At 40.4% G+C, this 20,631-nt stretch overlaps 1 protein-coding gene across 3 annotated transcripts in view; it reads left to right on the top strand.

Annotated features, from left to right (window-relative positions):
- Positions 1-20,631, top strand: part of CHD6 (chromodomain helicase DNA binding protein 6) — a 205,630-nt gene that overhangs the window by 37,272 nt on the left and 147,727 nt on the right. For all 3 annotated transcript variants that reach the window (XM_078444070.2, XM_078444069.2, XM_078444068.2), the window contains exon 2: positions 18,763-18,818. In XM_078444070.2, coding sequence (XP_078300196.1) covers positions 18,786-18,818 — 33 coding nt within the window. In that variant the 5' untranslated portion in view covers positions 18,763-18,785. The remainder of the gene's footprint in view (positions 1-18,762; positions 18,819-20,631) is intronic.

The raw sequence follows: 20,631 nt of genomic DNA, 5'->3' as shown, positions 1-20,631 counted from the left end.
CAGTACTATGCTGTATTTATTGAAAAAAGATCTGTGTATAAGTGGACTGTATATAACTGCGTATAACTGTTCAAACCCATGTTGTTCAAAGGTCAACTATAGATGTTTTGGTAGTCAGTTTCCTTGAATAACTTTTCTCAGTAAAGGAGGCTGAAGAGTTCAGTTTGGTACCAGGACATCTTGTTGACACCTTGGTAATGGAACGTTGCCTAATGGAAAGCACACCTCCACGGGAATGTTGTAGAATTTCTGCTGACAAAAGAAATCTGTCCAGAGTATCTCGCAGACAGTCTTTAGAGGCCACTACTGTCAGCTTTTTTGTGTTTGTTTTACATACAGGCTTTCTGCAAGTTTTCATGCCTCATGGATGGATGGTAGCCAAACTTAGATTTGGTTATGAATTCCTGTTTCTTCTTTCCCTTTAACCTTTAAAAAATGTTTTATTATGGAAAATTTCAAATGCACACAAAAGTAGAGAGAATAATATGATAAATTCTCACACCATTTTTTTTTTTTTTAATGTGTCCCTTCTGACTTTCTTTGTGACCTATTTTAAAGAAAATTCCAGACAACCTATTATTTCACTTAAAACTATTTTAGTGTGTGTATGTCTGTTGGATCTGGACTGTATAGAAAGGCACATTATCATACCCAACAAATTCCTTATAACCTAATTCCTTAATATTATCTAATACTGAATCTCCTCCCTTGATTTTCTCAGAAATGTCTTTTTACAGTTAACTCTTTGAATCAGGTCCAAATAAGGTCTACCTAATGCATTTGACTGATAACATCTCTTTAATTCAATCTTTTAAAATCTATACTATATCTTTTTTTTTGGTTATGCCATTTATTTATTGTAGAATCTAAGTTGTCCCCCTACCCCACATCATGGATTTTGCTGATTGTGTCCTTGTGTTGTGTAACATGTTACTTTTTTTCCATATTACCTATAAACAGGTAGTTAGATTTGGAGGCATACTTGTTCACATTGGTAGGCCATAATGTTTGATTGTCCTACTTTGTATCCTAATTGATTGATTGATTGATGGGCTCATTTGGCATAGCTTTGTTGTCAGGTGTGTTTCCCCATTTGACCAACAAAATCCATAGGGTGACATTCTGACAACCTATAGATTTCCAGGTCTGTTCACCTTCTAGCTAATGGTCTTAATTTAATAATCATTGATGATTATGGCCTGAATAATTTATTTCACTATTGTTAACATTTTAAGAAGACTTGAGTAACTTGTAGAAAAGGAAAGAAAATTTTTTTATTAAGAATTAAAAAAAAATGCAAGTATACTGTGAGGTGTCTGGAAAATTAGTTTATGCCAAGTATGTTTTTCTCTGATTATGGCTTATAAAGGACCTGTTGTGTAGGAAAGAATGTTTAAAAGTTATGTGTTTAGCTAAATTTAATTACCCTCTATTTGTTTTTGAATGAGTTGTCCTTAAAAGGTTTTATGGGAACAGATTTTGAGTTAGACTCTTGCTTTTGCATTATTATGCGTTTGTGAAATATTTTTATCTATGTTGGGTCTTGCTCCAAGTATAGTAAAGTTCTAAGGTTACTTTGGTTGGGGATTATGGGTCATGAATCCACATAGGTCACTTGAATTCATGTAGGTCATTTTTTCTCATTGTTGTGGTAACATGTTTCTTTTGTAAGCTTGCCTAGAAGGCTGTTTGTTGTGTGGTATCAGTAGAAATAGTTGACATTATAAAGGACTTCTTGTGTGCCAGACGCAGTACTTTGTAATTTGCATGTACTGATTTGTTTAATCCTCACATGATTATCCCTGTTTTATATATGAGGAAACTGAGGCAGAGAGATTAAGTAATTTGCCCAGGTCACACAGCTAATGAATGGCAAGGGCCAGGATTTGGGCCTAGACAGTTAAGTTGTAGAATTTGTGTTCTGCTGTAGCAGAAGGATAGAGTGGATCGTGTAGTGTCTCTATTACTAGAAAAATGCCTCAAGTGTACCTACTAGTCCTGGAGAATAATTTATTTGTATTCATATATAAATAATCTGCATATATGTGTGTATGTTGTTTGCTTGTGTGTGTATCTATACAGAGAGAGACACACACTTATGTCTACGTGGAGGAGCAGACATGTAGAATTTTCCCTTAAGGAAGGTCTTTTTTACCCTAAGAACGATTTTTTGAATCTCTTAACTTTAGATGGAGGTGGAAGCAGCCCCCTGACTCTTGTATTATCACCTGGGGTAGAAGGACTTATGAGGTCAGAAGAGATGGCAAGGTCACAAGGGTAACCTAGCAGACAGCTTGAGATCACAGATTCACACAAGATACTACTCTGGCTTTGGACCCTTTTTGCCCTGAAGTTCAGGCTGCTTGCTCTCTAAACATCCATCCAGATCTTACCTACACAATTTCAGGTTAGTTATGGAGCGGAAAGCCATATAGCTAGCATTCAACACCATGGAAACAATTTTTCAGATTCTCCAAATCATAATAAATAGCAGTGATAGGTCTCGATTATAGAACCAAGAGTCAGGAGGCAATGTATATACAGACTGTCTTGTCCCAAGTGTGTCTCTGCTCTTTGCTAGGTAATTTTTTTTTTAATTGAGGTAATGGGTCTCATATTTTAACAAACTTCAATAATTCTCTTCACCTCTTTTGCTGTCCTTCATTCTATTTTTACTTTAGCAAGTGAATTTATTATTTCTACTGAATGTCATTCTAGATGGGAATAATGAATAATTTGAACAGTCGTGTTCTTTCACAAGAAAATCTCTACCTTTCTCTGTTTTTATGTTTGAATTGTCCTTGTTTTGGGGCGCCTGGGGGGCTCAGTCGGTTAAGCGGCCGACTTCGACTCAGGTCGTGATTTCACGTTTGTGGCTTCGAGCCCTGTGTCAGGCTCTGTGCTGACACTTCAGAGCCTGGAGCCTGCTTCAGATTCTGTGTCTCCCTCTCTCTCTGCTCGGTTTCTCTCTCTCAAAAATGAATAAACACATTAAAAATCTTTTAAAAAATTGAATTGTGTTTGTTTTGTATTAGTCTGATAAGAGGTTAATGTGTATGAATAAAAAAATGACTAGATCTCAAGAATCTGAACATTGTTGTAACAGTCTGATGGTTTGAGCAGTTGGATATCACTGATAGGGATGTGTTACACAGAACTAATGAGGAAGCTTCCGCAGGTCAGGAGCCAAAAGAGATGATTTATCTAGTGTCTTTTAGTCTGTGTTTGAAGCTTCAAGCAGTTATGTGCCAGTGGTAAAATTTAATAGAAAAGGCCTCATGGGACTGATTCTCTAGGCAAAAGAGAGGAGCTGGACTTACAGACAACATGTTGCTTAATTTTATTTATTCTAGTTACAGATTCAGATGTTGACACTGTATATAATTTTGGTAATCATTGCATCCTTAATTTTTCCCAAATTTGGAGAATTTCCTGAAGTACTTAACATGTTTCATGCCTTCTAACAGAAGGTTTCTAACAGAAACCTTTCCTGAATCATCTTTTTTTTAAGTTCATTTATCTTTTTTGAGAGAGAGAGAGCATATGCACACAGGCACAAGTGTGAGTGGGGGAGGGGCAGAGCGAGAAAGAGAGAGAGAGAGAGAGAGAGAATCCCAGGCACTGTCAGCATAGAGGGAGAGAGAGAATCCTAATCTCCGCGGTGTCAGAGCCCTGTGTGGGGCTCGAACTCCTGAACCATGAGATCATAACCTGAGCTGAAGTCAGACACTTAACCAACTGAGCCACCCAGGCGCCTGCCCCTCCTGAATCATCTTCTTGATGTCAGTGCAGCCTTTCCTTTTCAGTAAGGTTTTCTTGGTGCGGTTGGAGAAAGAATTTCTTTCTTACTCACCTGGAGAATGGAGAACTCAGTAAAATAGAGGACATAGTAATGTTTGCACAGGATTCATTTTCTGTAGTTTTTTTCCTCTTGGTATGTAGTTATTCTATATACTGAGGTCATAGATTTATAGGATTTTAGGGCATAGGATCCTTAGGAGAGGGCTTTCCAAATCTTGGGTCAGTGCTTTCATTTTATAGTAGAAGAGACCGTTAGTTCTTCAGTTTCATTGGTGACTGTCCTGCGTATCTTCTCTTGTTGGTTGATGAGTGAAGTGACCATCTCCTTGGAGATGTGAGAAACCGTAAAATGAGAGGGGCCACTTTGAGACATGGTTGAATTTGGTGTACTAGAAATTCAAGATGAATATTATGTTGGGCATATAGGGTTGTGTTAAAAAAGACCAGCTAAACATGCCTGTCAGCTGATTCCAGTATGGGGGCTAAACTGTGCTCTGGGAGCTTGGCCTCTCGTGTCTGGTCTGTACAAGTGGGGCCTCCGCCTTGGCACCAGTCCCCTGAATGGGCGGTCCCACCGGAGCAGTGGGGGTGGTTTCACTTGGCATGTGGGACATGAACCAGCAGCAAGTGCATACGTGAAGAAAACCTGAGGTTTCTTTCCACAGAGGTATTGATGTTTGTGTAAATATATTTTTTCTTAACTGTCTTGTAAACTCTTTTCTTGGTTCCCATAATTTTAAAGGTTGTTTCTTAATGGGCTTACAAGAGAAACAGTCACATCATAAATAATAATTCTGTATCTTTCTGTCAAGTTTGTACATCTCATACTTTTCTCCCATATTCTCTGGAATGTCCAGAGCAACTCTTGATGGATGACATCCTTGTCTTTTTCCCGACTTAATAGGGTGGCCTTGGACATTTCACCATAAGATTTGACTTGGTTTCAGATAGATATCTGTAAGTGATGATAACTACTTTAACCAGATAAAGTATCTTAGTTCCACTTTTGACTTTGCAAATTAAGGAACATACAGAACTTAGAAAGTTCAGGGGATAGCAGAAAATATATGAGGTATTAAATAATATTAAGTATCTGGGGATATTTGTCCTAAAGAAGAGGAAACATAGGATGATTTCATTATCCTCACATAGAGGTAGGACCTATGCTGGCAAACTGAAGCTTCCAGATCAACTCTGAGAAAATGGTCTAAGCTCTGGGCATGTCACCGGATGTCCCTATGTATACCTTCACTGGTGACCATGGTATAGAAGCAAGAACAAACAAAAGCACTGCACTCTTGAATCTGAAGACGAGCTCCCTTCCTCCTGTGACATCCCTCCAGTGCCCTCTACTGGCCAAGATTAATGTCATGTTATCTGTCAAGGAGAAATATTTCAAGAGCCCTGTGTGTTATCACAGAGCAGGTACTGAAGGGTGAATTTGGAGTTGAGAGGCAATAAATTAATAACTAGCACCAAAGCCGGATACAAGAGTATGCACTATATAATTCCACTTTTATCAGATACAGAAGCAGGGAAACGAATCTATACCGTTAGAAGTCAAGATAGTGGTTACCCTTGGAGAAAAGTAGTAGTGACCAGAAAAGAGCATGGACGAGCCTTTCGTTGTGCTAATAATGTTTTTTGGATGTGGATGCTGGTTACATGGGTGTGTTTGTGCAGATTAGTACTTTTTTTTTTTTTTTTTAGTGTGTATTATATACTTTGATAGAAGTTAAAATGTGGTATAGTTTAATTCCAAAAGTAAAAGCTTAAATACAAGATCCTGTCTAGAATAGAGGAAATACAAAATAATACTGGGTAACTCACCCTTTTCTTATTTTTAAAAACTTGCTTGAGGGTTGTACGTCTTAAAATTGAAAAATCTGTCACTGTTCATTCAGCAGAAGTATTCAGCAGACTACCTTTCTTTTCATTTGGGATCAAATTGTTAATGCTGAGGCTGCCGGTAGAGCAACTTCCACTTCCTCTTGTTGCCATTCTTCTTACTGATTCTTTGAACAGCAGCTTCTTAGTTTTTTTATGGTGTTTCAGATGCAGTGTAAATAAAATACCACTGTTCTCCTCTGTAAACATTATCTTTGCTTTAACCTCTGTCATGATGCACCCTTCTTGTCGCTGCTGACAAATCACCAGATCCTTCTTTCCTGGCTGAGAGATTGGGAGGCCCACAATGGTAACTTCCACATAGGGGTGAATAATGATAACTGTAGATGGTTGGTTCAGGAATTGGTGGTAGGACAGACTCAGCACGTGGCTTTTAAAACCTCTAAACGAAAGCAGCTTAGTACTGTGGTTTGTTCAGGAGTAGTAACTGGGCACGGAATGGAAGGAATCCACCAGGTTAGGAGCTGAACCTGGATCTAGGAGGTAGATAGGGAATCTGGACAGGAGGCACATTCCCAGAAAGCAAAGGGTGCTAAGAAACTCTGCAATACACTGTGGATAGAATTTAGGGTGAATTTTGTTTTTTTTTAATTTTTTTTTATTTTTTTTAACGTTTATTTATTTTTGAGACTAAAAGAGACAGAGCATGAACAGGGGAGGGGCAGAGAGAGAGGGAGACACAGAATCGGAAGCAGGCTCCAGGCTCTGAGCCTTCAGCTCAGAGCCCGACGCGGGGCTTGAACTCACGGACCACGAGATCGTGACCTGAGCCCAAGTCGGACGCTCAACCGAGTGAGCCACCCAGGCGCCCCTAGGGTGAATTTTAAAGTGGGGCTAGTTGTTTAAAGCCCAGTTGTTATTAAATTAAAGTGAATGACAGTAATAGACTTGGAATTACCTACTTTTGTGTGCAGAGTTTGAGATCTCCACATTGATAGGATATGAGGTTGTTTCCATGCTTTGAATGGCTGGTAGTACCCTTATCTAATGAGGCTTTGGCCAAGGCAAGAGTTACCACAAACATGTAACACAGAAGGCTGAGAACCTAGAGGGATTCCCTTGCAAAAATTGTTCCCTTGTATTTTTTGACCCTAAGTCATTTGAAGGTGAAGGGAATAAAATAGTGTATGGTGAAACTAGCCTTTCAATTTATAAATTCAGGCCATGTACTTACAGGCATTCACTGTATCATAGGCCCTGTTCTAGGCATTGGGGACTCAAAGGTGAATCTGATGCAGTCGCTAGGCCCTCTGGGTTATTATTTTGTATTCGTCTCTTTGAGGGCCGCCTTTATCATACTGGTCTGTGACCTACAGCTTTGTCACCAACTCCTTTAGGATTCTCTTGAGCCTTTCAGATCTTATACTTGGATTTCATATCCAGGCAAATGAGTTTCCTGACTTTACTGACTTCATTTTATTACTAGTCTGGGCTCATACTGTCTCACTGATAAAGGGCTTCATTTGCAAATTTAGCATTTTAAAGAAAGGGTACCGATGGATGACCGAAGGTAGGAATCTCATTCTGCACATATACTCCAGAGTGACAGTTTGGAAATTTTCTGTCCTCCAAACTGGTCATCTGTATGTAGAACAATCTGCAGTCACATCACTACAGCTGGTTCTTAGTGCTGATGATGGAAGGGGGCATTGGAATGGGAAGTACAAACATAATATCAGCACGGGATTTTGGGTATTAAGAAGTTTATATTTCAAAATGGTTGTCTTTTGATCTGGAAATCGATACCGTTTGCCAAGTAAACTAAGGCCCTTCTCTGCGGCTTTCTTGCTCATTCTGGTATGATTCTGACATCTCTCAGACCAGTCCTCCTAAAACAGTGCCACTGAGTTGTACTTCCAGGTAAGCCATGATTTAGGTGTGAGAAGTCATTGTAGTTGTTTTAACAATATGTTGTTTGCTAATATGTTACTTTGAAATAGATGGCTCCATCTATACCAATTTGTAATTAGGTGAACCACACACAGTGTAGATGGTGTTAACAGATTTTAGTCAGTTGGCTTCGACTTGCCTAGGGTGGTTTCTTGACTCTTCTGCTTACTGCTTGCAGTTTCTGCTCTCAGTGTGGTCCCACCAGCTTTGGAGAGCCAGAACATTTTGTTGTCAAGGGATTCCTGATGCCAGCCGCCCACCGCGCCATTCGGCCAGGGTTGTCTGTGCTTGCTTTTGCAAGAACTTTTTACACGGGGCTCGTTCACACAATACCTTGCTTTCCGTGGCCCTCCCCCCTCCCCTTGCAGCCTGGTTCTGCATTTATCCCAGTCTTCTCTTCCTTTTAGATTTTGGGGAAGGAGGAGTTGAGAGGGGGAGAGGATTGGAGAATGGTTTCATCTGTTAAAAATTCATAGCTTAAAAAATCCTTTTCAATTCCTTTTAAATGCTTAGACCTAAGGGAAGTGCAGGAGGTGCCAGAGTTGAACAGCTTTTAGGGACTTTAATGGCTGTGGACTCCATCAGGGACAGCCTCCTCCTGGGTTTGCAGCTGGCCATTTTGTGTGCAGTGTGCAGATTAGGTTTCAGGATTTCACCTTAAAGGTGGAACATAAAGGAAATGTGTGTCAGATTCAGAACCCGGCTTTTGTCATGTCTTTACACAACAGAAAAAAAACTCTTTGGAAACATGTTGACACTTTATTTATTTTACTTTAAAACAGCAGAGTTGTAGAAGTAGGGGGAAAGCCCATCTTTTTAGTTTTAGGAATTCTGAAAATGTAGGTGATTGGATGTTTTTAGATTATAGCTTGGTTTGCACTTGGGCTGGCTCTTTTGTTTCCTGTAGAATAAAGAGTGCTGAGCCTGGATGATCATAAATATGTGATTTTCTTTTATTATTTATCCCAAAGTACAAACTCTGCTGAGGATTGTCTGTATTATAATTCTGTTAATGTGTTTACTTTGTTTCCCCCGCTGTCTTGGATAGAGCTATCAGATAGACTTTATTCCTTACTATAAATTACTCCAAAACAAATTTACGTAACAATTCAGAATTCAGATAGAAGGCATTATGAAAGTAGATAAAGAATTTAAACAGAATTACTTGCAGTTATCTATCCCTGAAGATTTTATCTATGTTTATCATATGAATTACTTCATGAACTATTTTGCCCTTGTATGTAATGTTATCTGAAGGGTCCATCCATCTTCTCTAAAAATGTGCTTTAACAAGTCTTCTTGAAAGACAGTTTGATCAAGCTGTTTTAATTGCTTCCTCTTCACCCTGTGGATGGATCAAAGTCGTCCTATGCTGTTGCCTGCTTACCTCCCCGCCCCTCCTCTTCATGGACTTTCCTTTTTTCCTTTTCTAGACTATTGTAATTTATCTGTGGAATATCTGTCTAACCTCTGCCTACTCTCTGAGTACCCCAAATAGAACATCTCCAAATCCCGACCTCTCACTTATGCTATTTTCATTTGCCTTTCATTTGCTCAAGGCAGCTCATTGTAGTGCTGAGAGCTGAATTGGAACCCAGGAAATCCAATTCTTGTACTTTGGAATAATTGTGAGCCTTTGGGTCATCAGACTCCTCTGACCCTTAGTTTCCTGTCTTAAGATAAAAGGATTGCATTGCCTGAGCTTTAAATTCCTTCCCCAGTCCTTCAAACTTATGTCCAAAATAGAACTCCATCTCCTCTCCCAAATGGTGGTTTTTGTCCCTGTTCTGCAAATGAAGAAACTGAGACCCAGGGAGATTGAATCAGTTGTACAAATCATACAACCCTTGTGTTCAGAATTTAGATATCTGCACTCCCTGGTCTCCAGGTGTTCCTGTTCCTCCAAAACAGGCATTAGAGTGTAACGAGTCGAAAGGTCTTGTGTTACTTGGTGAGGACTCTTGAGAATGAAATTGGTGTGTCATTTGTTAAATCCTTTGTCTTCCCCCAAAGGTTACAGCTTGAATTTTCAGGGCTCTGAACCTTGAGTGGGCTCTGCTGTCACGAGATTGGTTTCTTCAGTCCTGTGTTCACAGATGTGATCATTCCTGATCCGGATCAGTTGACATGAAGGCTTAGGGTCTAATGATAAACAAAAAAGTACCGTCAGGTTTTCCTTTGCAGTGTGATATTTGATACAGCTCTGGTAGTGCCTGGCTGCTTGCTTCTACTACTGCCCTTAATGGTGATTCTTATCAACCAAGTGGATTTTTATCACCAGATTAGGAGTTAAATGCTTTTCTCTGATTGAAGAGAGCATTTTGAGATAAGTTAATGATTCATAGACAACAACACAGGTTTTTAAATGACGTACTTATTATCTGTAGGAGAAAAAAATTACACAAAACAGTTTTTTAGCACAATATAGTTAGCTGTGAGTCCAGTATTGATTTAATAAATAATGATGATGATAAGTATATTGGGAAGGTAACACTTCCATCTTCCATAACAGGAGGTTACCTGTTTTTATAAATAAAGTTTTATTGGAACACAGTCAGACCCATTCATTTGCATATTGTCTGTGACTATTTTTGTGCTGTAATGACAGAATTGAATTGTTGCAACAGAGATCATGTGGCTTGAGAGCCTAAAATATTTATTATTGGCCTTTTATAAAAATATTTGCCACCTCCTGTTTCACAGGAAGAAGCCAATAGAATAATGTTTAAAATTGGAAGAAAAAAATCTAATAGAGGTATTAGCATTTTTTACAGAAATATAATGGAAAGCAGAAGAAATAGCTTAAGATCAAATGATCACCTCTGGGAAGAGTGAATCAGGGATGGGGATGAGTGGAGTCAGGGGAATACTATTTTTTTTTTTTTAGATTTTTAAGTAATCTCTACACCCAACATACATGTTCTACCAACTAGAGCCAGTCAGATGCTCCAGGAGTGCTACTTTTTCTGTTAAGCTTTAGGTTATTGAATTCTTGAGCTAAGTACTTGTATTACTTTGAAAAAAGTGTGAATGAAGAATACTGAAAATTTTGGTTGGACTAGGACAACAGAAAAAACAGGAAAGGAAAAAGATGGAGCCCATCAATTCAGATGAAGAAGACAGGAGCTCAAAGCCTTTTCTGAGCTTTCCCATTTATTCACTCACTCATTCTGTAGATAATCATTCAGAAGTCAAATATCAACCTTGATATGGCAGAACAGAGTTCCTTCCCAGAGGACACTTAGGCACTTAATAGCCGATGGCACTGCAGACAGGGAAAACGGGAAAAGATGATAATCACGGTGATATGGCTACTATAATTTAGTGCTTTTCACAAGATGCTTTCAGGGTTTAGGGAAGTTAGGTTAGACATCCCAGAGAACATGACACCAGAGCTGAGTTTTATAGGATGAGACTGGAGAGGAAGGGCGGTGGAAGGATTTTCCAGATAGGGGCATAGCCTGAACAAAGATCTCAGCAAACAGTGCTGGTTTCAGAACCTGCCAGTGTTCAGTATACTTGGATGAATGGGAGAAAGTAATGTCAGAGCTGGTAGGAGACAAGCCAGGGGCCAGCTTGCCTATGCAGGGCCCTGTGCTTTGAGGAATTTGTATTTTTTTCCTGAGGACACTACAGAGATAGGATCTGATTTTCTTTACGTTTTAGAAAAATGTACGCTTGGTACAATGAGGGGATGGAATGAGAGTAGGGGGCATGAAGAATAAAGGTACTTAAAAGGCTATTTGAAGTACAGAAATGATTTCAAGTACAAAGATAAAGTGGACTGGAGAAGAACCAAGGGATTCGGGAATTTTGAAGGAATTAGGGGAAAGGGCAGGAGTTAAGGATGACCGAATCCAGGGCTGGGTGGCACGTTGTGGGACATTAGCCTCTGATGGTGGGGGACATAGGAACAGGTGTGTATGTGTGTAAAAGTAGTATAGAGTTTGATTTTGAAGGAGTTGTGGGTTTTTTGTGCAATCTGTGGAACACCTATTTGGAACTGGCCAGCATGAGATTGGCAGTGTTCGCTTGGAGGTCAGGAGGAGGGCTTGGGTTTGGAAATGGACAGTGGTCATGGTGTAGAGAGATGAAGTCTGGGAACTGAGTAGAGACCTCAGTAAGCCCTGGGGGTAGTAACAGTGTTGAATCCTGGGGACACTGACAGTTAATAAATAGGACTTACAGTAGGAGAGGCCTAGGGAAGAAGCTGAGCTTTGGAAGCTTGCAATCGGAGGGAAATCAGCTGAGCACGCCCTCCAAGAAACCAGTGAGAATAGGATTTTAAGAGGAGGAAATGGTTCATGGCTTAAAATGCTGCGAGGAAGTTATAATAGAGGTTAAAAATGTCCATTGGATTTGGCTCCTAGGGAGTCATTGCTAAGAGCAACTGTAGGGAAGTAATACGGGAAGAAGAGAAAATACAGGTTTGTGGGGGATTCGTTAGTGTAGTCACTGTTTTAGGATTGGGTTGAACCTGTTTCTTTGTTGAGGAGAAAAGAACTGTAGAAAGAGAGAGGTTTAGTGACAGGAGCGGAAAGGATTCTTCCGTTCAGAAAATGTTCATGAAGAGCACCTGTTGTGAGCCTGGTGCTGTTCCAGACTCAGGGTACGGCATGAACGAAACAGAGCTCACACTTGTGTGCATACGTGCACATGTCTCACAGGTAGTATGTTTGTAATCAAGCAGACATACTATAATGTCAAGTAGTAACAAGTGCCAGAAAGAAAACTAGGAGGATAGAGAGTGGGGACAGGGGTAGGGGTATGTTTTCTATGGGGTGGTTAGGGAGGGCATCAATGACCAGGTGACATTTGAGGAGACACCTGAACGAAATGAAGAAAGACTAACTGCAAAGTAACCCAGGGTCTGAGGTGGCTGAGAAGTGGGAGAGGATGGATCCCAAGCATTGATGGAAGAGTTAGTTGTCGAGAGAGCCGTCTTCCTCTGATGCTGGAGGGAAGCGCATAAGGACAAGCAACATCAGTGGCTGCCACATGGCTAATGTTCACCGTGTGACAGACACCAGAGATTCTCATCCCTTTGAATTCTCCTGAAATCCTCTGAGGTAAGTATTGTCACCATTTTACAGGTGATGAAACCAAACTGGAAGAGGTTTTACCTGGCTAATTGTTATTAGAGCCTGCATTTTCACTGCTTTTTGGCCCTTCACGCTCTGCTGTTGTCCTCCTGTAGGTTGCTCCAAGCCTAGCGACAGACATAGATAAATTTGTGCAGTTTATGGAGGGTGCGAGAGTGGGGAAGTGAGAAACGGAGGGCTGTCTTGCCCATGGGACCCGACCCTCCGTGGTCCAGAATGTAAGGAATCTTGGGAAGAGGTGTTACGACAGGCGTGTGAGGAAGGTGGCATTCCCCAAGACCTCTCTGCCTTTTTCATTAACTCTCCTCGAGCGAGTATTCCCCATGTTCCGTTCCTCTCCTGTCCTTTCTAAAATCCCCACGCTGTAATAGTGTGGGATTGCCTTATTTGTGCCTGTGGTTGTCAAAGTGGTTCTTAGGAACCATTCTCGAGGTTGAGGGTGGGCATAATTAGATGGTAAAAATACATATTCATTGTGGAAACTTCGAGGTTTATCTGATTTTTTTAAAGTTTATTTATTTATTTGGAGAGAGACAGAAACAGTGCGAGTGGGGGAGGGGCAGACAGCGAGGGAGACAGAGAATCCCGAGCAGGCTCCGTGCTGTTGGCGCAGAGTGTGACACGAGGCTCGAACGCACGAAACCTTAGGATCATGATCTGAGCCGAAACCAAGAGTTGGATGCTTAACCAACTGAGCCACCCAGGTGCTCCGAGGCTTATCTGATTTTTAAAGTTGCTTCCCATGTACTCTTTGCCCCAAAGGGCCTGATAATAGTTTGGGGGCTGGGAGCCTGTGAACAGCAAAGGTCCTTGTCCTTCCTGCCATCAGGTGTGCCTTCTGCCGTCCTGGTGAATATAAAGGACTGTGGTAGCAGTCTGCTATATGTGCACTTGTCTGTGTTTGTGAAAACGCATGCTCTTGAAATGAAATAGACCCCTTGGTCTGAGCACGGATTGTTAGGATGGCAGAATTCTCAAGGTATATACAGTAAATGTAAATAATTTCTGAATGAATAGTGGAATAGCATGTACCTGATGTTTTATTTTTTTTTTAAGTGTCTGTAACTCAGCACTGAGGAACTTGGAAATGGCACAGACACTGTTGCAGGATTTCTGAACTGGAGAGAGAGAGAGAGAAATAAGAAAAATAAATTTCAAAATGTTACTATTGAAACCTGGCACCGTGTTTTTCTTCATAGAAACGTTGTTAGGTGGGTAAGTGTAAGAGGGAAATGGGAATTTTTATATTGTTTGCTTTTTACATTATTAGCAGCTTATCTTGTGAAGGTAATTAAATCCTACCTTCATACATAAGCACTGAAACACAGTTAGGAGGGCAGGAGGCCTGCCAGTTTTCATACAATTCAGAAGTTATACATTATTTTTGCCCCTGTTGACAAATTTCCTGGTTTGCCCACACAGTTAGGTGGTTCACAGTATGTCTGTATTATCTTTCTAATTAAGTGGTGGTACCCTGAAGTTAGAAGTTACTTGGTTCTTTATTTGAGCCCAGAGGATCTAGTCACAACTTTTGAGTGATGGCAACATAGCAACGGAAGCAGTAAAACCATGTCTAGTATTGTGGAGAAGTACATGTGTTAGGGTCTATCTGGTTATCCATTCCTGCAACATAAAATTTCGCCTTAGAAAAATACTGCTTAGTTTCGTATTTTTTAAACGTGTACCATAAAAGGTAAAAAAGTAGAGGTAACTTGAGGGAGTGCTTTGTAAATTAATAGATACTATTTGGAGAAATAAAAGTCAATAAATGCGGGGCGCCTGGGTGGCTTGGTCGGTTAAGCATCCGACTTCGGCTCAGGTCATGATCTCACGGTCCGTGGGTCCGAGCCCCGCGTCGGGCTCTGAGCTGACAGCTCAGAGCCTGGAGCCTGTTTCAGATTCTGTGTCTCCCTCTCTCTGTGACCCTCCCCCATTCATGCTCTGTCTCTCTCTGTCTCAAAAATAAATAAACGTTAAAAAAAATTTTTTTTTTAAAGTCAATAAATGCTTATTGGACCCCTGCGTGGTTGACGATGTCTGCCATTTTGTGGGGTGGCAGCAGCCTGGTGTGCGGCAATCCATTAGGGTGCTAGAAATAATTTCATGAAGTTTGTCAAAGCTTGCTTTTAGTGAACTAGAGCAGTTATTCTTATAGTAACATCATTCCCACTCGCTTGGATCTCACACACACATCCTTTCTCTCTTTCATAGGATGGGGTGGGGTTATCTATGCAGCATGAATATCACTAAAGGTGCCCCTAGTAATATCTTGCGTGTGAACAAATTGGCAGCGGAGAGATTTGGTTTTACCACCTCTTTTCCTACAAGATTTCACTTTGCTGGGTAATCAAATTCAAGCCATACTTCCCTAGACTTTCCTGCTTGTGCTCATCTGCCTTCTCTGATGTTCTCAGGTCCTATGATGATGCAGGCCCATGGGGTGGTGGGCCTGTGATCTTTATGGCCCTCTCCAGTGCCCAGGCTCCTCTGTGATAGATGTGTTCACACTTCCTACCTCCTCCTTGAGCTTCCTCTATGGCCCAGGTTTATTTCCTACAGGCTTATTTCTTGGGATGTATTCCTTAAAGTGGAATCGGCAGATAAAAGGACTCAACAGTTTATAGATTTAGTGGCACATTGCCTGAGTGCTCTTCAGAAAGCTTGAAGCAATTAGGCAAGTGCCATTAGCAATGATAAGTTGGACCTGTTTTCCACCATGTTCCTGGCAGTGCTGTGGCCTTGCTTCTGTAAGCATGCCAGTTTATGGTACTTAATCGGAAATTGTGTTTTTTGTGATGGCTCTACTGCATTATACTTATTTTTTAGATATTAAAAAATAAATTTTATCATCATTGGTGGGGTTTTCTGTGTTTTTTAAATGATCTTCATTTTGTTGGGTAGAATTTTGAGTATGTGTCCGGTTATTGATACTATCCTTTTTTTTTACTAGCTGGAATTTGTTTTTCCAACTTCTCTCTTCATTTCAGAACGTGTAGCCACTTGTAATGGCTCAGAAGTTTGGTTTTCTAGGGCCTGATAGTTTGAAGTTGACAGATAAAGGAGATAAACTTGTACTAACATAATTTACTTAGAATTGGCTTTATTCTGTTTAAGATTAGGGGTAAAATTATTTTAACTGTCCCGATTCAGAGCGCTCACTATTTCGCTGGAGTTTATGATGTTCTTTTCCTTTCTTTTCTTTTATTATTTTATTTTATTTATCTTTTAATTCACACCCAAGTTAGTTAGCATATAGTGCAACAATGATTTCAGGAGTAGATTCCTTAATTCCCCTTACCCATTTAGCCCATCCCCCCCAACCCCTCTGCAACCCTCTGTTCTCTGTATTTAAGAGTCTCTTATATTTTGTCCCCCTCCCTGTTATTATATTATTTTTGCCTCCCTTCCCTTATGTTCATCTGTTTTGTATCTTAAATTCCTCATATGAGTGAAGTCCTATGATATTTGTCTTTCTCTGACTAATTTCGCTTAGCATAATACCCTCTAGTTCCAGCCACGTAATTACAAATGGCAAGATTTCATTCTTTATGATTGCCGAGTAATACTCCATTGTATATGTATACCACACCTTCTTTATCCATGTGTCCATCAAAGGACATTTGGGCTCTTTCCATACTTTGACTATTGTCAGTAGGGCTGCTATAAACATTGGGGTGCATGTGCCCCTTCAAAACAGCACACCTGTAGTACCTAGTAGTGCAATTGCTGGGTTGTAGGGTAGTTCTATTTTTAATTCTTTGAGGAACCTCCATACTGTTTTCCAGAGTGGCTGCACCAGTTTGCATTCCCACCAGCAGTGCAAAAGAGATCTCTTTCTCCGCATCGTCATCAGCATCTGTTGTTGTCTGAGTTGTTAATGTTAGCCATTCTGACAGTGTGAGGTGGTATCTCATTGTGGTTTTGATTTGTATTTCCCTGATGATGAGTGACGTTGAGCATTTTTTCATGTGTCGGTTGGCCATCTGGATGTCTTCTTTGGAGAAGTGTCTCTTCATGTCTTTTGCCCATTTCTTCACTGGATTATTTGTTTTTTTGGGTGTTGAGTTTGATAAGTTCTTTGTAGATTTTGGATACTAACCCTTTATCTGATATGTCATTTGCAAATATCTTCTCCCATTCTGTCGGTCACCTTTTAGTTTTGCTGATTGTTTCCTTTGCTATGCAGAGGCTTTTTATCTTGATGAGGTCCCAGTAGTTCATTTTTGCTTTTGTTTCCCTTGCCTCTGGAGACGTGTTGAGTAAGAAGTTGCTGTGGCCGAGATGAAAGAGGTTTTTGCCTGCTTCTCCTCTAGGGTTTTGATGGCTTCCTGTCTTACATTGAGGTCTTTCATCCATTTTGACTTCTTTTGTGTGTATGGTGTAAGAAAGTGGTCCAGGTTCATTCTTCTGCATGTCACTGTCCAGTTTTCCCAGCACCACTTGCTGAAGAGACTGTCTTTATTCCATTGGATATTCTTTCCTGCTTTGTCAAAGATTAGTTGGCCATACGTTTGTGGGTCCATTTCTGGGTTCTCTATTCTGTTCCATTGATCTGAGGGTCTGTTCTTGTGCCAGTACCATACTGTCTTGATGATTCCAGCTTTGTAATACAGCTTCCAGTCTGGGATTGTGATACCTCCAGCTTTGGTTTTCTTTTTCAAGATTGTGTTGACTATTTGGGGTCTTTTCTGGTTCCACACAAATTTTAGGATTGTTTGTTCTAGCTCTGTGAAGAATGTTTGTGTTATTTTTGATATGGGTTGTGGAGTTTACGGTTTTCTTGAAGTGAATACTTGTTCCATCATCGTTTACTAACTTGACCTTCCCTTTTCTTGATTTGGCCAATTCTTTCTGCCCTCCTTTTTCCCCTGATTCTGCCCACTTTGCAGCTTGTTAGCAACTTAGATGCTATGCTCATGAGCTTTTTATAGTTCTTCTTACAGAAAACCCCTCTGACTCTTGGAGGAAAAAAACCTAAGTGGACAGACACACACATCACATTCATCTGGATATAAGAAATAATTATGAACATAAGGATAATTATGTGCCTCTGGAATTGTTTCCTGAGGGAGCAGTGTTCTCTAGCTCTGTGAGATGTCCAGGAAATCAAAGTACAAAGTAAACATGAGGCGGTGTCTACATCCAGGCTAGAACTGGAAGCTGAGATTCTAGGATCCCTCCCTTGTTTGTATATGAGGAAGGCGAGCGCTTTAGACTTGGGCCAGTCTACTATTTAGTGATTCAGGCAGCCCCAAATTTCGGGTTTCTTCAGGTTCTTTCTGGTTCCCACAATGCCCCAATGCACTTCTCGACCTCCAGAGCCAAATTGCTGGGCTCTTATTGCTGTGGTGCTCAAAAGTCACTTATGAGAAAAAGTTCAGTGTCATCATGGGCATCATGGGCACACTCGGTGGAGATGGGGGCTTAAATCTGGGTACAGTAGAATCAGTCATTTAAAATCATACTAAATGTTGGAATGAAACTTATTTTGTCAAGTAATGTATGCACACGGTTTAAAATGTCAAATTGTATGGGGGGCATGTGATGAAATGCGAGGGTGACCTATCCTGTCTCACACCAGCTTCCCTCTCAGTCCTTCAGGAGAACTACTTTTAACTCTTTTAGCTCTCTCTTTTACTGTGTATATTTTAATTTTTTGATTTATCAGTAGTAGATATGATTTATTGATTTCCTTCCAGAAGAAATGAGGATAGTTTATTTTTACCCCCTCTCCTCCAATCCTCTGCCATTATGCCTCATAGCATTATTTTATGTCCCTCTTTTAGCTTCTTTTGTAATTTCATATGCTAGCATCTTTTATAACTTATTTTGTCTACAAAGATAGTGTCTTTTTGACTCCACCCATCTGAAGCAATAAATCAGGTAGGCTTAGGACCATACTCTGGGGGCTGGCTGTTGACTGTTGTTACAAGATTGTAAATATTCTGTAGAAGGAAACTCTCTTCTGTATTTTCCTCATGTGTTACAGTTAATCCTGAGATCACCTTAAATGTTTTATTTTGGATTTTACCATAATCTTTGGCTTTTTTATGTTTTACAGAAATAAGTAACTTCCTTCAATAGATGATAATGAAAATACAAAAGAAAGAGAAGCAGGTAAGTGATCACATATTTTTTTTAATTAAAAAAAATTTTTTTATTTGAGAGAGAGAGAGAGAGAGAGCACAAATAGGGGAGAGGGTTAGCTAGAGAGGGAGAGAGAGAGAATCCCAAGCAGGCCCCACACTCAGCATGGAGCTGGACGTGGGGCTTAGACTCATGAACTGTGAGATCATGACCTTAGCTGAAATCAAGAGTCAGATGCTTAACTGACTGAGCCACCCGGGCACCCCTGTGATCAATTCTTTATAGTTTTTATGTATTCATCATTTTATTTGTTTGGTTAATCTAAAATCTATAAAATTTGTACTCATAATGATGTGTAGAAATTTCCTCCTAGACAAAGTAATAAACTAATTGGAAGGAAGTAAACATCAGCTATTGGGCATTTGGTTTCTTGAAGGGGAGGAGAATTGATAAAAACGTTTATGACCCTGTGTGACCCACCCTGCCAAGATCTTTTCCTTAGTTGGTGCTTCTGTGTTCCAGGTGGTTCCATATTCAAAGGAACCCAGAGACTCCAACCAGTGTGGTTCAGGGAGGTGAGAGGGGGGACCTCCCTCCGTCTCTTGGAAACATGCTACCTCTGATGGGCTATTTTGCTTTTACAGAATTGGAAGATAGCCTGGTAACTGGGAGTATCTGAACCCCTGCCCTTCACAGAGACCGTGTGAAGAGGTTGGGTGGGATCAGCCACTTTGCTCTCTGCTGCTAGGGAGCACCGACTAGTTAGATACAGGGTGACCTAGGGATATAGTTACAAGGATTATTCTCTGTTACACTCTCCCAGTGGATAGGTCCTTGTGAAACCAAACCAAAACAAATTGTTTTAGGAAATAATTGACTCATTTGCTGCCAATTCTTAACAGGAAAAGTGGTGACTAAACGCTATCCACACACTGATTTCTTTGTATCCTGGCTCTGTAGCGCCGTCAGCTGGTAGACAAACACTATAGAGAATGAAGCGCCATCTGAGGAATTTATCCTACTGGTAGACTCAGACATGTGTCAGATGGGTGAACAAAGGTTTTTGCTGCTGCTTTGTTTATAGAAGCAAGAATGGAAAGGAACCTGCATGTCCATCAGAAAGGGGACTATTTAAATCATAGCACATCCATCTAGTAGAATATTAAAACCTCTGTTAAAAAGAACACATTAGTGAAGAGAACCCCAAGCCTTCAAAACTATTATCATTTATGATACACGGGCAGGTTTATATTTCTTAAAACATTCTGCATATTTAATGTTTTAAACATCCTTTAAGGTAAGCTTTTATTTCAGTAAAAACACTTTGTGGTGTTTTTTTTTTTGAGAGACAGAGCATGAGTGGAAGAGGGGCAGAGAGAGAGGTAGACACAGAATCTGAAGCAGGCTCCAGGTTCCGAGCTGTCAGCACAGAACCCGACACGAGGCTTGAACCCACGAACCGTGAGATCATGACCTGAGCTGAAGTCGGATGCTTATCCAACTGAGCCACCCAGGTGCCCTTCAGTAAAAATACTCTTTACCGAAACTATACCAACATGAATTCAGGTTTCTTTCTCTTGAGATTTTACTGGTTCATATTAAGACCTTAATGTGTCAGCCAGCTATTACGCAGCTTAGGTTAGATGAGTTTTCACTTAGTAGTGTTGATCAACGGGGTGGAATTCATACTTAAAAGTTGGTATTAGCTGTGATAGGGGAGCAAGTGAATTAAGTGGAGCCACTTCCAGGAGAAATCGATCCTGCTTCTCTCAGGTGCAGGTGATAGGCCATGCTGGTGACTAAACTGTGACTAAACTGGTTGCAGAGCACGAAAATAGAAAAT

Source organism: Panthera onca, chromosome A3, assembly GCF_046562875.1.
Source record: "Panthera onca isolate mPanOnc1 chromosome A3, mPanOnc1 haplotype 2, whole genome shotgun sequence".
Classification (NCBI taxonomy): domain Eukaryota; kingdom Metazoa; phylum Chordata; class Mammalia; order Carnivora; family Felidae; genus Panthera; species Panthera onca.
This window is presented reverse-complemented; position numbering and strand designations above follow the sequence as displayed.